General features: G+C 43.3%; 1 protein-coding gene across 1 annotated transcript in view; it reads right to left on the bottom strand.

The window, feature by feature from the left end:
• LOC130709334 (uncharacterized) overlaps positions 1-15887 on the bottom strand; it is a 149445-nt gene that overhangs the window by 38646 nt on the left and 94912 nt on the right. Inside the window, exons 10-11 of the mRNA XM_057557846.1 lie at positions 13847-13984; positions 5149-5286 (exon numbers count right to left, since the gene is read on the bottom strand). Coding sequence (XP_057413829.1) covers positions 5149-5286; positions 13847-13984 — 276 coding nt within the window. The remainder of the gene's footprint in view (positions 1-5148; positions 5287-13846; positions 13985-15887) is intronic.

Below are 15887 nucleotides of genomic sequence, written 5' to 3' on the forward strand. Positions count from 1 at the left end.
GCCTTCCTGTTGGGGATCGGACCTCCCTACTGGCTAGCTCATACCTTTCAACTGCCTGCTTTGTGACATCACTCTCCTACCAAACCTACTACCACTTGGTAGAGTCTTGGGGTTTCCGTGGAGCTGTTTGGACCAGTAACCAGTGACCTCTGGACTGGACACGTGCGCCGTTCAGCTGCAGCCACTCAGACATCCTCTAGTGTTGTCTCCTCAGCCCTTGTACCTGCAGTTGATCTTTCCTCTTCTCTGACCATGTCAGGTAAGAAAAGAAACTTTGGAAAGTTTTGCGTTCGATTTCTTTGGCCCCTAAATTGAGTAGGAGATTCAAAATAGCATGGAATAATGAGGGAAAGTATTGAACTACAAGTCTGGAGACCTAATTTCAGTTTTGACTTTGACGTTTACTATCTGTGTGACTTTGGACAAATCGCTGACTGTCTCACAAAGCCTGCTGCTTTCCTTATCTGTTACGTTAGGCTACCACATTGGGTTGATCACTCTGATCCCCTTCTTTTCCAGTATTGAGCCTTAAAGGGTACCCATGGAGAAAAAATGAAATCAGAGACTTCTCAAGAGGGTTTCAACAGAAACATAGAAAAGCCAGGTGACATAGAAAACTAGCAATGTATACCAAGATGTTTCATCTCTAATGGTCTCCCCCCACTAGTATTGCGACCAGCTGAAAAGAGAGAATAGGGAGAGAGGATGGAGTACTGGGCTATATAGGGAGGCACAGAGTCAAACGTAAGGAAGTTGAGGATTGTTTTCATTAGCACAGGCCAACAGGAACCAAGAGATGGGAAAAAATATAAGAATGAAGAGGGAAAGCATAGAGGAGCTCTCAAGAAAAACGTACTTTGCAATGGAATGTTGATGGGAACCAAAGATTTTAAATTAAAGCAGAAACAGCACAGAGGGAAATCTGCTCAGAGCAGGGCAAAACAAAGTTGATGGTAGCAAATCCTTACATTAACAGACTAAGAAGGAAAGTCAGGCCAGAACAGGGGATCACCAGGAAAGGCAGCTTATCAGAAAAGTCATACTCCGTTTTCTTTCTTTTATTGCCTCTCTGAATACAGTTGGCGCTTGACAGTTTTGAATATAAACATTTTAGAAATATGTTTTGGAAATGATGCTTCCTATAAACAAGAAACCAAAGTGGTTCTCTAGGGGGTTGCTTTTCAGTGTTTTATTCTTTCTAACTTTTAAACTAGGTAGACATTTTACCAGTTAAACATTTTACATGATATCTTCTAAATTGAATCAGAAGGACTAGTTCCTTTGTGTGATATGTAGGTTCTAAGGCAAGGTTGCTTTTCATTTTTACAGTTATTTCCTTCCTAACACAGAGAGCACATTGATCAACAGCCATCGTTCGCTTGTAGATCTTAGCTACCGAAGGAGAAAAAGAAAAAGTCAAGCCCCACATCTCTAATTCCCCATTTAGGGAATTCCCTGGCGGTCCAGTGCTTAGGACTCGGTGCTTTCACGGCCAGGGCCACGCGGCGCGGCAGAAGAAACAAACAAACAAACATCCACATTTATCGAAAACAATATTGTGGAGTCCTTTGGATTTTCTGACATTTGAAAATCGTTTTTTATTGGATTCTAGGGATGATGGTTTTTTGAGGTTTTGGGATGTCATCTTCCTGGATGTTGAAGATGATTCTAATCTAAGTTCTAGGATAAATACAAAAACCTTCTTGATACTTTTTAAGCTTCCTTTCTGCTTACTATATGAGCTATATTCATTGAAATATATATTTCTCCTAGGCTTAATATCTGTTACTTGCTGGGTAAAAATATGAATGAGCACAATCATGAAACTCTTTTACCCTTATTATTTTGCTGTCTGCTTCGTACCGCTTTTCATTGAAATACTTGTCTATATATGTTGTGGCTACCTATACATTCCACACTTATTGCATTCTGTTGCTTGTTATGCATTTTTTACTGATAAACCTTCTCTGTCTGTATGCATTGGCTAGGAATTCATTCACCTCTATCACCTCTATCGTGTTTTTTGGTTAATAGTATTCACTAAAATAGAGTGGGCAACATTCACTTTCATAATATTGCATGGATGGTACAGAATGTCATTTGTTAGTAAATTCATTAGGCTTTGATACTTGCCACATACCCCAGTTTTCATTAATATCTATGGATTTCTTTTTCGTTATGTAATATGCTTGTCATGATTTTTCTTTGTCTTTCTAGAACTTATTGTATCTTCCTCCATATAAATCATACGCAATATATCAGCTTATTCATCTATTAATTATCACTGCTATTATTATTGGTGGTGGTGTTATAACCACTTTATAGATGAGTAATCTGAAGTAATCAGATAACTTTTCTCTTTCCAAAAGCACTTAAGATATCCACTTCCGGGTAATCATTTTGAGGTAGGATGGGAAACCAGGCTTGAAGAGGGCAAAAATGACTCTTTCAATTCACCAGTTGGACTGAGCTATACGTCAACTCTAGGTAATAGCGTGGGAACTGTACAAGCAAAGGGAGACCCTGAAGACGACAATGGTAATAGCCGTACTGTTTTCTAATGGACAAAAAAAATGCCTATATTATAAGTTCTATTTCTCCTGCTTTCTGGCAGTATCATGCTCAGAGTAGAGTCCTGGCAAGGAAGTCAGGATACTGAGGTTCTGAAACCTGGTAAGGATACTAACATAATGAGAGAACTTGAACAAGTCAACCCGACCTCTCTGAGCCTCAGTTTCCTTACTCACGAAATGAGACTGAGAAAATCGAAGTTCTCTAAGGGCCTCCTAGTTCTAAAATGCTTCCAGTCTAGGAAGTAGCATAGAGGTCAATACGAGTGCAGGCTGAAGGGAAAGACAGGGCAGGGAGAAGGTTGCTTCCAGCCTAGAGAACAATGTCTGCACCATACCACTTGGCTCTTCTGCCCATCCGCGCCCAAGATGGGAGCACAGGCAGTTAATACAGAAGACTGGAAAACTGCTCAGTCCTCACAGCCATCATTAACTGTCTGATTTTGGGTTTCTCAGGAAGTATTGATAGTAGAGGTGTCCTGATAGCAAGAACCTTAAGATAATGCTGTTCCTCAAACGGACTGAGAATTTCTCAACCTCCCTGAGTTTTTCATGAGCCTCTTGTTCTTCCAGAAAATTTCCAAAATCCATCTCTCCTTGGAACTCTGAATTCTCTGCAGCATTCTCTTCCTGTGGTGCGCAATGCAACTTCCCTAACACGAAGTGTCTGCAACTTCTCCAGAGTCTCTGCCCCTGCCGTCAGTTCGGCATCGGCTACCGGTACCTCTTTCCAGACACTCATGGGTAGTGCCTACCTTTACCAACATTCTAGCACGACTAGGTTATCTGGAGTTACTGACCACAGCCAGATCTCCACTTCAGCTCCTTCCTATCCAGGTGTTCTTGAGTGGGACATCACAGGAAGCACTGAAAAGAATTCTTCTTCACTCGGAGACTTTACTCTGGCACTCACTGACCGGCACACAGCTGCTTCCTCCGTGTTTATGGCAGCCCAGTATGATAAAACTTCAGACGCCAATAGCATGGTCCCTCTCTATCCATCGCTTTCTGCCAGCCTTGCTCAGGGAACACCGTCTCAGATTCCAAATCAGGGGCATAGCCGCCTGTCACTTCCCCTACCAGGAAGGAAGCCAGGTAGATTACTATAACCAAGGCACACTGGGGTCTTTACTGTATGGAGAACTTGGCTCCTGCCTGAAATCCTATGGCTCTGTGTCACACACAGGAAGTAGGGCCTCTGTGCAACCAGAAATGGGAATGGGACTAAAGGAGACTCAGCCCACAAATATCCGACCACCAGCTTCCCCCTCTGCAATCTGCCACCCTGTGCCTGCTCAACGCATCACAGAAACAAGTTTTCAAGGTGAGTATACAAACGGCAGAGAAAGTTGAAGAATGAGGTCGGCGTTCAAAAATGGGGTCAAATCGACAGCTGGGAAGTGGTGTAGAGACAGGTAGAATTTAGATCCTGAGCCTTTAATAACCACTACCTTCGCTCAGTGCCCTCTGTTTTGAGACTCTATAGAAGAACACCTAGGGCTTCCCTGGTGGCGCCGTGGTGAAGAATCCGCCTGCCAATGCAATGCGGGGGACACGGGTTCGAGCCCTGGTCTGGGAAGATCCCACATGCCGTGGAGCAACTAAGCCCATGTGCCACAACGACTGAGCCTGCATTCTAGAGCCCGTGAGCCTCAACTACCGAAACCCACGCGCCTACAGCCCATGCTCCGCTACAAGAGAAGCCACCGCGATGAGAAGCCCGCACACCGCAACCAAGAGTAGCCCCCGCTAGCCGTAACTAGAGAAAAACCGTGCACAGCAATGAAGACCCAGTGCAGCCAAAAAAATAAATACGTAGAATAAAGAAGTTCAAACAATAAATAAATAAATAAACATAATTTAAAAAAAAAAAAAAAGAAAAGAACACCTCATGCAGGAGGGAAGGTGGGAGGGCCACTGTAAAGGTCATCTATGCTACATGTACAAGAACCCCGAGAGCACACCAATAGGTACCACATTTTTCACTGCTGTAGCCGATCACTCCCCCTGTACTATACCACACTGTGGCACTCCCTTCCCTCATCTACTGCTATAGTCTCTTTGGAAGGTGTTTCAGAACTCTTGTTATGAGAGTGCCAGTTGAACTGTCCTCACTTCCTTCATTTATACCAGGATTTAAGACCTTGTGGTCCGAGAGCCTGTCCAGAGAGCAAGCAGGCTAAGACTCTGTCTTTGTTGATACATTTCATCAGAAAGGGCTCTACCCCCTCTCCTAGTTCATGGTGTGAAGTGTTCTTAGCCTCTCAGGAAAGTGGGGAGAATTGAAAGGACTCTAGATGAGAATGCTAGGCTTTGTAAAAGATTTCAGTGTTTTAAAAATAAGACTCATTTTGTATTGGACTTATAACAGTCCTATGAAATACAAAGAAAGCCAAGAATCAGTGACAGGAAATGATCACCAGTGAGAATTACAACAGTCACCGCTTACCTCGTAGCATAGGGCACTGTCTATGGTCCTTAAGAAGAGTTAGTAGAAATGCCTTGCCCAGCTTGCCCCTGAACCCCTTGAAAGGTACACGACTGCTGTGTTGGTCTTTAGGGGGAGCATCTCACTTACCAGGGACTGACTTCTCCCTTGATCCCTCTGTAGTGATGGAGACTTCCCTGGTGATGAAAAATTCCCTGGGATTGCAACCTCCAAGCCAGACAGCTTTCCTATGGAATAACAGAGAGCTTGTCAAGATGAAACACCAGTCTGCGGGAGAAAGGGAAGAAGAGAATGATGGAAATCGTTTCTGGGAAACTATTTTTACATTATGTTTTGTTTGTTCCTGGTAAAGAAACTGAAATCTTCTTAACATTAAAACAAAATCTAAACCACTAAATTCAATAACACAGGAATATAACTTTCGAAAAACATTTCTTTGGCTGCGCAGCATGTGGGATCTTAGCTCCCCAGCCAGGGATTGAACCCACGCCTGCTAGCATTGGAAGCGCAGAGTCTTCACCACTGGACCACCAGGGAAGTCCCAGGAATATCACTTTTAAAGGAGAAGGTATAAACCCCTTGGTTACATGAACTGGAGATTTTTAGTAAGAAGTCAATATATTTGTTGTTAGGCACATTTTATGTTAGGCTGTCTCCCTGCACAGGATGCAGGCGCCTTGAAAATGGAAATCATATCCCTCTAGAGTACGTCCCTCTTCTTTCTGCTTTGCAGTTTGCTGCTCCGCTTGTTCAACCCCACCTAGTAATAACCTATACTTCCCTTGTTCCTGTTTTCCCATCTGGAAAACAGACAAAAGGCAACCAGACAACGCAAAGGTCTCAACAAATAAGGGATATCCAAAACCAGAGATGGCCAGAACTTCTGGATCCCTCATGAAACCTAGCCCGGTGTTCATTACGTAGGTATCATTAATACATGCGTGTTGACTGAAACAGTTGAAACTCAATTCTTCCACTTCCCAGTTTAGTTTTAGTCCTCATACAAAACCTGATCATCAAATTCCTTAATGCGAGGAATCACGGTGAAAAATAATATCTGAACTGACTTCTGTCAGATGAGTGAGAACTACGGTTAATTCAGTGTATCTGAAGCATAGAAAGTGAGGGCACAAGTGGCACAAGATGGGGCTAGAGAAGCAGAGAGGACTCTAGACCACGCAGAGTCGTAAAGGCCAACACTGTGTTTTCTAGTCTCAAAACAATGTTTGTGAGCGATGTTTATGAGCAATGTTCCAACTTGCTTTGAAGGTTTCTTGTGTGAAGAATGGATTGGAAGGAAACAAGATATATGGACACTAGTTAGGACCTAGTCGCAACAGACAGGCAAGTTCAGTATTAGGATGTTGAGGAAGAGCTGACAGATTCCAAAGAAATGCAGGAGATAAACTGAAGCGGGCTTAATGGGGTATGAGATGGAGGAAAGGAAGGTCTTAGGGAATTCAAGGGTTTACCGCATACATGAGCAAAGTCTCAAAGTTAATCATTTGAACGTACAGAGGTAGCTCTCCCAAATGACACCGGTTAGGAAGCAACGGTACGCCCTTCAGCATTCCTAGAGACAACACAAATCAACTGTTTCGATGGAAAATTCGGCGGGACCCTTGATTTCCATGGGAATACAGAGAAAAGAGACACTGATCTGGCTTGCAGGTATATTTAGGAAGCTGTTAGCCTGACATCACATACTAGTATCATGTAAGTAGGCCGTCTGAAGTAGGAAGCTTAGGGGAAAAACCTTGAAGAAAACTTAAAAGCTTAAGCCACACCTCTATACTACACCACCTTTCACAATTTCTTCTCAGATAAGCATCATCCCCATCAGTGAAGAAACTCGTATCTCCTAATAGGAAAAACAGGCCTAAAGATTCAGTGTGTGCCTTTGGAGGTCCCATCTATGCGCTATCTTCCTGGGACCAGAAAAGTCCCCAGGAAGATCAATCTTTGCACCCCTGAAAGCTTACCACCAAGGAAAATGACTAGGTCCATAGATTTCCTCCCTCAAACCAGCTTACCTCACACAGAAATCATTAGCAACTCAGCCCTTACTCACATGATCACAGTCACAAGAGTGGTTAGGGAGAAAAGCACTAACCGGGGGAACTAAAACAGAGGCAATCCAGGCCAAGTTGGGCTGGTGGCAGGTATCTGCTCCTTACGCTCGGGTGCATAATGCGACTCACCACAATGCCTTTTTCACAGACCCTTTTGAAAGTTTCTCCACAAAATCCAACAGCTCAACTTAGTTCATGACGCTTCAAGGTCAACGATCGTCAAGAGAAAAAACATGCAATATGTCTTACAATGTTGGATTCCTTACAAATAGGACAAGGAAATAGCCATGTAGACAAAACCAGAGCATTTGAACACATCTGTATTCTACAAACACACCAGTGAATGCTATCAATAAGGTACTATGACATAAAACAAAATGAAAACTAGATGTGAGACTGTTCTCTTCAGTGTACAGACTTCATGGCAGTTGCTGCACTCTCTAGCTACTTATATCTTTAACTCTCTGTTCTGTGAATACAAAATGAGGCCCAAGTGTGTCAACTTGTTTCCCGCAGAAACCAAAAAATCTACATGCATCTCTTTTCTCCTGTGCCCTTTCACCTTACCTGCTCCCAATTCTCCACCAATGTCCTCCTCTTTCTCTAATTATTCTCCTCTTCATTTTGCTTGGCCTTGCACCCAAGCATGCAAGACAGAGAGTCCTAGAGGTCCAAGATTCGAGAGTGGCTGTTTGCAAGGGGGAGGAGATTACAGTAACTGCCACACTGTATATACTTCTGTGCAAAGAAAAAGGGACAGTGTTCAGAACGTCTCTCACATAGAAAAAGAGCTGGATGGCAGGATACCTGTGTGGCCCAAGGAACTGGAGCTAGCAAATTACGGGCAAAACAATTGCAACCAAAGGCTGGAAGAGGAAAGGTCTGCAACCAGCTCTGTCTCCTAGCTCTCTGGTATTTGCTGCCAACGGGCAGAGTCGATTTCGTGAAGCGTCAAGCACTGAAAAGAAGACTCCGGCTGCTGGAAGTTGACAGGAAGTAACATCCAGTGCAAGATCAAGGCTTGTCCTAGAAGCAATGCCCATAATGGAAGGAAAAGAAAAAAAAAAAAAAAAGAAGAAGAAAGCGGAAGAGAAATGTTAAGTCGCAAGTCCAACCTGGCCCCCAGCCTAGCCCAGCCCAAGGAAGGTAGGAGTCAAGGAGAAGAAACTCCAAGAGAAGAGCCTTGGACCACAACATTCTCCACAAGGTACACTCAACAAACTTCACCCTACTCTTGAACCAAGTTACAAAAAGAGCTTCTTAATCCCTACTTTTGCTCCTTAAAAGCTGCTATCAGCTCACTCAGTAGACACATATGATTTCAGAACAACTGTAATAGTTCAAACTAGATGGCTCTTTCCTTCCTAAGGATTATTAATTAAATAACATCTATATAGCTCTAAGTATATGATACATAAAATAGAATACTCTGTAGAATATAAGTAACTGTTAGTTAATTATATTAATGAGCGTCTGTAAGAAACGTTGCAATGATTTCCCTAATGGAAGAGCCTGGGAGAGGTAAATCTGTCTTCTAGGGTTTCCTCCCCAGAGCTCAGAAACTTAGGTGTTGTTTTAGCTCTCCTACACTCTCTTCACCCAACCCCGCCTTCCTGTTGGGGATCGGACCTCCCTACTGGCTAGCTCATACCTTTCAACTGCCTGCTTTGTGACATCACTCTCCTACCAAACCTACTACCACTTGGTAGAGTCTTGGGGTTTCCGTGGAGCTGTTTGGACCAGTAACCAGTGACCTCTGGACTGGACACGTGCGCCGTTCAGCTGCAGCCACTCAGACATCCTCTAGTGTTGTCTCCTCAGCCCTTGTACCTGCAGTTGATCTTTCCTCTTCTCTGACCATGTCAGGTAAGAAAAGAAACTTTGGAAAGTTTTGCGTTCGATTTCTTTGGCCCCTAAATTGAGTAGGAGATTCAAAATAGCATGGAATAATGAGGGAAAGTATTGAACTACAAGTCTGGAGACCTAATTTCAGTTTTGACTTTGACGTTTACTATCTGTGTGACTTTGGACAAATCGCTGACTGTCTCACAAAGCCTGCTGCTTTCCTTATCTGTTACGTTAGGCTACCACATTGGGTTGATCACTCTGATCCCCTTCTTTTCCAGTATTGAGCCTTAAAGGGTACCCATGGAGAAAAAATGAAATCAGAGACTTCTCAAGAGGGTTTCAACAGAAACATAGAAAAGCCAGGTGACATAGAAAACTAGCAATGTATACCAAGATGTTTCATCTCTAATGGTCTCCCCCCACTAGTATTGCGACCAGCTGAAAAGAGAGAATAGGGAGAGAGGATGGAGTACTGGGCTATATAGGGAGGCACAGAGTCAAACGTAAGGAAGTTGAGGATTGTTTTCATTAGCACAGGCCAACAGGAACCAAGAGATGGGAAAAAATATAAGAATGAAGAGGGAAAGCATAGAGGAGCTCTCAAGAAAAACGTACTTTGCAATGGAATGTTGATGGGAACCAAAGATTTTAAATTAAAGCAGAAACAGCACAGAGGGAAATCTGCTCAGAGCAGGGCAAAACAAAGTTGATGGTAGCAAATCCTTACATTAACAGACTAAGAAGGAAAGTCAGGCCAGAACAGGGGATCACCAGGAAAGGCAGCTTATCAGAAAAGTCATACTCCGTTTTCTTTCTTTTATTGCCTCTCTGAATACAGTTGGCGCTTGACAGTTTTGAATATAAACATTTTAGAAATATGTTTTGGAAATGATGCTTCCTATAAACAAGAAACCAAAGTGGTTCTCTAGGGGGTTGCTTTTCAGTGTTTTATTCTTTCTAACTTTTAAACTAGGTAGACATTTTACCAGTTAAACATTTTACATGATATCTTCTAAATTGAATCAGAAGGACTAGTTCCTTTGTGTGATATGTAGGTTCTAAGGCAAGGTTGCTTTTCATTTTTACAGTTATTTCCTTCCTAACACAGAGAGCACATTGATCAACAGCCATCGTTCGCTTGTAGATCTTAGCTACCGAAGGAGAAAAAGAAAAAGTCAAGCCCCACATCTCTAATTCCCCATTTAGGGAATTCCCTGGCGGTCCAGTGCTTAGGACTCGGTGCTTTCACGGCCAGGGCCACGCGGCGCGGCAGAAGAAACAAACAAACAAACATCCACATTTATCGAAAACAATATTGTGGAGTCCTTTGGATTTTCTGACATTTGAAAATCGTTTTTTATTGGATTCTAGGGATGATGGTTTTTTGAGGTTTTGGGATGTCATCTTCCTGGATGTTGAAGATGATTCTAATCTAAGTTCTAGGATAAATACAAAAACCTTCTTGATACTTTTTAAGCTTCCTTTCTGCTTACTATATGAGCTATATTCATTGAAATATATATTTCTCCTAGGCTTAATATCTGTTACTTGCTGGGTAAAAATATGAATGAGCACAATCATGAAACTCTTTTACCCTTATTATTTTGCTGTCTGCTTCGTACCGCTTTTCATTGAAATACTTGTCTATATATGTTGTGGCTACCTATACATTCCACACTTATTGCATTCTGTTGCTTGTTATGCATTTTTTACTGATAAACCTTCTCTGTCTGTATGCATTGGCTAGGAATTCATTCACCTCTATCACCTCTATCGTGTTTTTTGGTTAATAGTATTCACTAAAATAGAGTGGGCAACATTCACTTTCATAATATTGCATGGATGGTACAGAATGTCATTTGTTAGTAAATTCATTAGGCTTTGATACTTGCCACATACCCCAGTTTTCATTAATATCTATGGATTTCTTTTTCGTTATGTAATATGCTTGTCATGATTTTTCTTTGTCTTTCTAGAACTTATTGTATCTTCCTCCATATAAATCATACGCAATATATCAGCTTATTCATCTATTAATTATCACTGCTATTATTATTGGTGGTGGTGTTATAACCACTTTATAGATGAGTAATCTGAAGTAATCAGATAACTTTTCTCTTTCCAAAAGCACTTAAGATATCCACTTCCGGGTAATCATTTTGAGGTAGGATGGGAAACCAGGCTTGAAGAGGGCAAAAATGACTCTTTCAATTCACCAGTTGGACTGAGCTATACGTCAACTCTAGGTAATAGCGTGGGAACTGTACAAGCAAAGGGAGACCCTGAAGACGACAATGGTAATAGCCGTACTGTTTTCTAATGGACAAAAAAAATGCCTATATTATAAGTTCTATTTCTCCTGCTTTCTGGCAGTATCATGCTCAGAGTAGAGTCCTGGCAAGGAAGTCAGGATACTGAGGTTCTGAAACCTGGTAAGGATACTAACATAATGAGAGAACTTGAACAAGTCAACCCGACCTCTCTGAGCCTCAGTTTCCTTACTCACGAAATGAGACTGAGAAAATCGAAGTTCTCTAAGGGCCTCCTAGTTCTAAAATGCTTCCAGTCTAGGAAGTAGCATAGAGGTCAATACGAGTGCAGGCTGAAGGGAAAGACAGGGCAGGGAGAAGGTTGCTTCCAGCCTAGAGAACAATGTCTGCACCATACCACTTGGCTCTTCTGCCCATCCGCGCCCAAGATGGGAGCACAGGCAGTTAATACAGAAGACTGGAAAACTGCTCAGTCCTCACAGCCATCATTAACTGTCTGATTTTGGGTTTCTCAGGAAGTATTGATAGTAGAGGTGTCCTGATAGCAAGAACCTTAAGATAATGCTGTTCCTCAAACGGACTGAGAATTTCTCAACCTCCCTGAGTTTTTCATGAGCCTCTTGTTCTTCCAGAAAATTTCCAAAATCCATCTCTCCTTGGAACTCTGAATTCTCTGCAGCATTCTCTTCCTGTGGTGCGCAATGCAACTTCCCTAACACGAAGTGTCTGCAACTTCTCCAGAGTCTCTGCCCCTGCCGTCAGTTCGGCATCGGCTACCGGTACCTCTTTCCAGACACTCATGGGTAGTGCCTACCTTTACCAACATTCTAGCACGACTAGGTTATCTGGAGTTACTGACCACAGCCAGATCTCCACTTCAGCTCCTTCCTATCCAGGTGTTCTTGAGTGGGACATCACAGGAAGCACTGAAAAGAATTCTTCTTCACTCGGAGACTTTACTCTGGCACTCACTGACCGGCACACAGCTGCTTCCTCCGTGTTTATGGCAGCCCAGTATGATAAAACTTCAGACGCCAATAGCATGGTCCCTCTCTATCCATCGCTTTCTGCCAGCCTTGCTCAGGGAACACCGTCTCAGATTCCAAATCAGGGGCATAGCCGCCTGTCACTTCCCCTACCAGGAAGGAAGCCAGGTAGATTACTATAACCAAGGCACACTGGGGTCTTTACTGTATGGAGAACTTGGCTCCTGCCTGAAATCCTATGGCTCTGTGTCACACACAGGAAGTAGGGCCTCTGTGCAACCAGAAATGGGAATGGGACTAAAGGAGACTCAGCCCACAAATATCCGACCACCAGCTTCCCCCTCTGCAATCTGCCACCCTGTGCCTGCTCAACGCATCACAGAAACAAGTTTTCAAGGTGAGTATACAAACGGCAGAGAAAGTTGAAGAATGAGGTCGGCGTTCAAAAATGGGGTCAAATCGACAGCTGGGAAGTGGTGTAGAGACAGGTAGAATTTAGATCCTGAGCCTTTAATAACCACTACCTTCGCTCAGTGCCCTCTGTTTTGAGACTCTATAGAAGAACACCTAGGGCTTCCCTGGTGGCGCCGTGGTGAAGAATCCGCCTGCCAATGCAATGCGGGGGACACGGGTTCGAGCCCTGGTCTGGGAAGATCCCACATGCCGTGGAGCAACTAAGCCCATGTGCCACAACGACTGAGCCTGCATTCTAGAGCCCGTGAGCCTCAACTACCGAAACCCACGCGCCTACAGCCCATGCTCCGCTACAAGAGAAGCCACCGCGATGAGAAGCCCGCACACCGCAACCAAGAGTAGCCCCCGCTAGCCGTAACTAGAGAAAAACCGTGCACAGCAATGAAGACCCAGTGCAGCCAAAAAAATAAATACGTAGAATAAAGAAGTTCAAACAATAAATAAATAAATAAACATAATTTAAAAAAAAAAAAAAAGAAAAGAACACCTCATGCAGGAGGGAAGGTGGGAGGGCCACTGTAAAGGTCATCTATGCTACATGTACAAGAACCCCGAGAGCACACCAATAGGTACCACATTTTTCACTGCTGTAGCCGATCACTCCCCCTGTACTATACCACACTGTGGCACTCCCTTCCCTCATCTACTGCTATAGTCTCTTTGGAAGGTGTTTCAGAACTCTTGTTATGAGAGTGCCAGTTGAACTGTCCTCACTTCCTTCATTTATACCAGGATTTAAGACCTTGTGGTCCGAGAGCCTGTCCAGAGAGCAAGCAGGCTAAGACTCTGTCTTTGTTGATACATTTCATCAGAAAGGGCTCTACCCCCTCTCCTAGTTCATGGTGTGAAGTGTTCTTAGCCTCTCAGGAAAGTGGGGAGAATTGAAAGGACTCTAGATGAGAATGCTAGGCTTTGTAAAAGATTTCAGTGTTTTAAAAATAAGACTCATTTTGTATTGGACTTATAACAGTCCTATGAAATACAAAGAAAGCCAAGAATCAGTGACAGGAAATGATCACCAGTGAGAATTACAACAGTCACCGCTTACCTCGTAGCATAGGGCACTGTCTATGGTCCTTAAGAAGAGTTAGTAGAAATGCCTTGCCCAGCTTGCCCCTGAACCCCTTGAAAGGTACACGACTGCTGTGTTGGTCTTTAGGGGGAGCATCTCACTTACCAGGGACTGACTTCTCCCTTGATCCCTCTGTAGTGATGGAGACTTCCCTGGTGATGAAAAATTCCCTGGGATTGCAACCTCCAAGCCAGACAGCTTTCCTATGGAATAACAGAGAGCTTGTCAAGATGAAACACCAGTCTGCGGGAGAAAGGGAAGAAGAGAATGATGGAAATCGTTTCTGGGAAACTATTTTTACATTATGTTTTGTTTGTTCCTGGTAAAGAAACTGAAATCTTCTTAACATTAAAACAAAATCTAAACCACTAAATTCAATAACACAGGAATATAACTTTCGAAAAACATTTCTTTGGCTGCGCAGCATGTGGGATCTTAGCTCCCCAGCCAGGGATTGAACCCACGCCTGCTAGCATTGGAAGCGCAGAGTCTTCACCACTGGACCACCAGGGAAGTCCCAGGAATATCACTTTTAAAGGAGAAGGTATAAACCCCTTGGTTACATGAACTGGAGATTTTTAGTAAGAAGTCAATATATTTGTTGTTAGGCACATTTTATGTTAGGCTGTCTCCCTGCACAGGATGCAGGCGCCTTGAAAATGGAAATCATATCCCTCTAGAGTACGTCCCTCTTCTTTCTGCTTTGCAGTTTGCTGCTCCGCTTGTTCAACCCCACCTAGTAATAACCTATACTTCCCTTGTTCCTGTTTTCCCATCTGGAAAACAGACAAAAGGCAACCAGACAACGCAAAGGTCTCAACAAATAAGGGATATCCAAAACCAGAGATGGCCAGAACTTCTGGATCCCTCATGAAACCTAGCCCGGTGTTCATTACGTAGGTATCATTAATACATGCGTGTTGACTGAAACAGTTGAAACTCAATTCTTCCACTTCCCAGTTTAGTTTTAGTCCTCATACAAAACCTGATCATCAAATTCCTTAATGCGAGGAATCACGGTGAAAAATAATATCTGAACTGACTTCTGTCAGATGAGTGAGAACTACGGTTAATTCAGTGTATCTGAAGCATAGAAAGTGAGGGCACAAGTGGCACAAGATGGGGCTAGAGAAGCAGAGAGGACTCTAGACCACGCAGAGTCGTAAAGGCCAACACTGTGTTTTCTAGTCTCAAAACAATGTTTGTGAGCGATGTTTATGAGCAATGTTCCAACTTGCTTTGAAGGTTTCTTGTGTGAAGAATGGATTGGAAGGAAACAAGATATATGGACACTAGTTAGGACCTAGTCGCAACAGACAGGCAAGTTCAGTATTAGGATGTTGAGGAAGAGCTGACAGATTCCAAAGAAATGCAGGAGATAAACTGAAGCGGGCTTAATGGGGTATGAGATGGAGGAAAGGAAGGTCTTAGGGAATTCAAGGGTTTACCGCATACATGAGCAAAGTCTCAAAGTTAATCATTTGAACGTACAGAGGTAGCTCTCCCAAATGACACCGGTTAGGAAGCAACGGTACGCCCTTCAGCATTCCTAGAGACAACACAAATCAACTGTTTCGATGGAAAATTCGGCGGGACCCTTGATTTCCATGGGAATACAGAGAAAAGAGACACTGATCTGGCTTGCAGGTATATTTAGGAAGTTGTTAGCCTGACATCACATACTAGTATCATGTAAGTAGGCCGTCTGAAGTAGGAAGCTTAGGGGAAAAACCTTGAAGAAAACTTAAAAGCTTAAGCCACACCTCTATACTACACCACCTTTCACAATTTCTTCTCAGATAAGCATCATCCCCATCAGTGAAGAAACTCGTATCTCCTAATAGGAAAAACAGGCCTAAAGATTCAGTGTGTGCCTTTGGAGGTCCCATCTATGCGCTATCTTCCTGGGACCAGAAAAGTCCCCAGGAAGATCAATCTTTGCACCCCTGAAAGCTTACCACCAAGGAAAATGACTAGGTCCATAGATTTCCTCCCTCAAACCAGCTTACCTCACACAGAAATCATTAGCAACTCAGCCCTTACTCACATGATCACAGTCACAAGAGTGGTTAGGGAGAAAAGCACTAACCGGGGGAACTAAAACAGAGGCAATCCAGGCCAAGTTGGGCTGGTGGCAGGTATCTGC

This window comes from Balaenoptera acutorostrata, chromosome 12 (assembly GCF_949987535.1).
Source record: "Balaenoptera acutorostrata chromosome 12, mBalAcu1.1, whole genome shotgun sequence".
NCBI lineage: Eukaryota > Metazoa > Chordata > Mammalia > Artiodactyla > Balaenopteridae > Balaenoptera > Balaenoptera acutorostrata.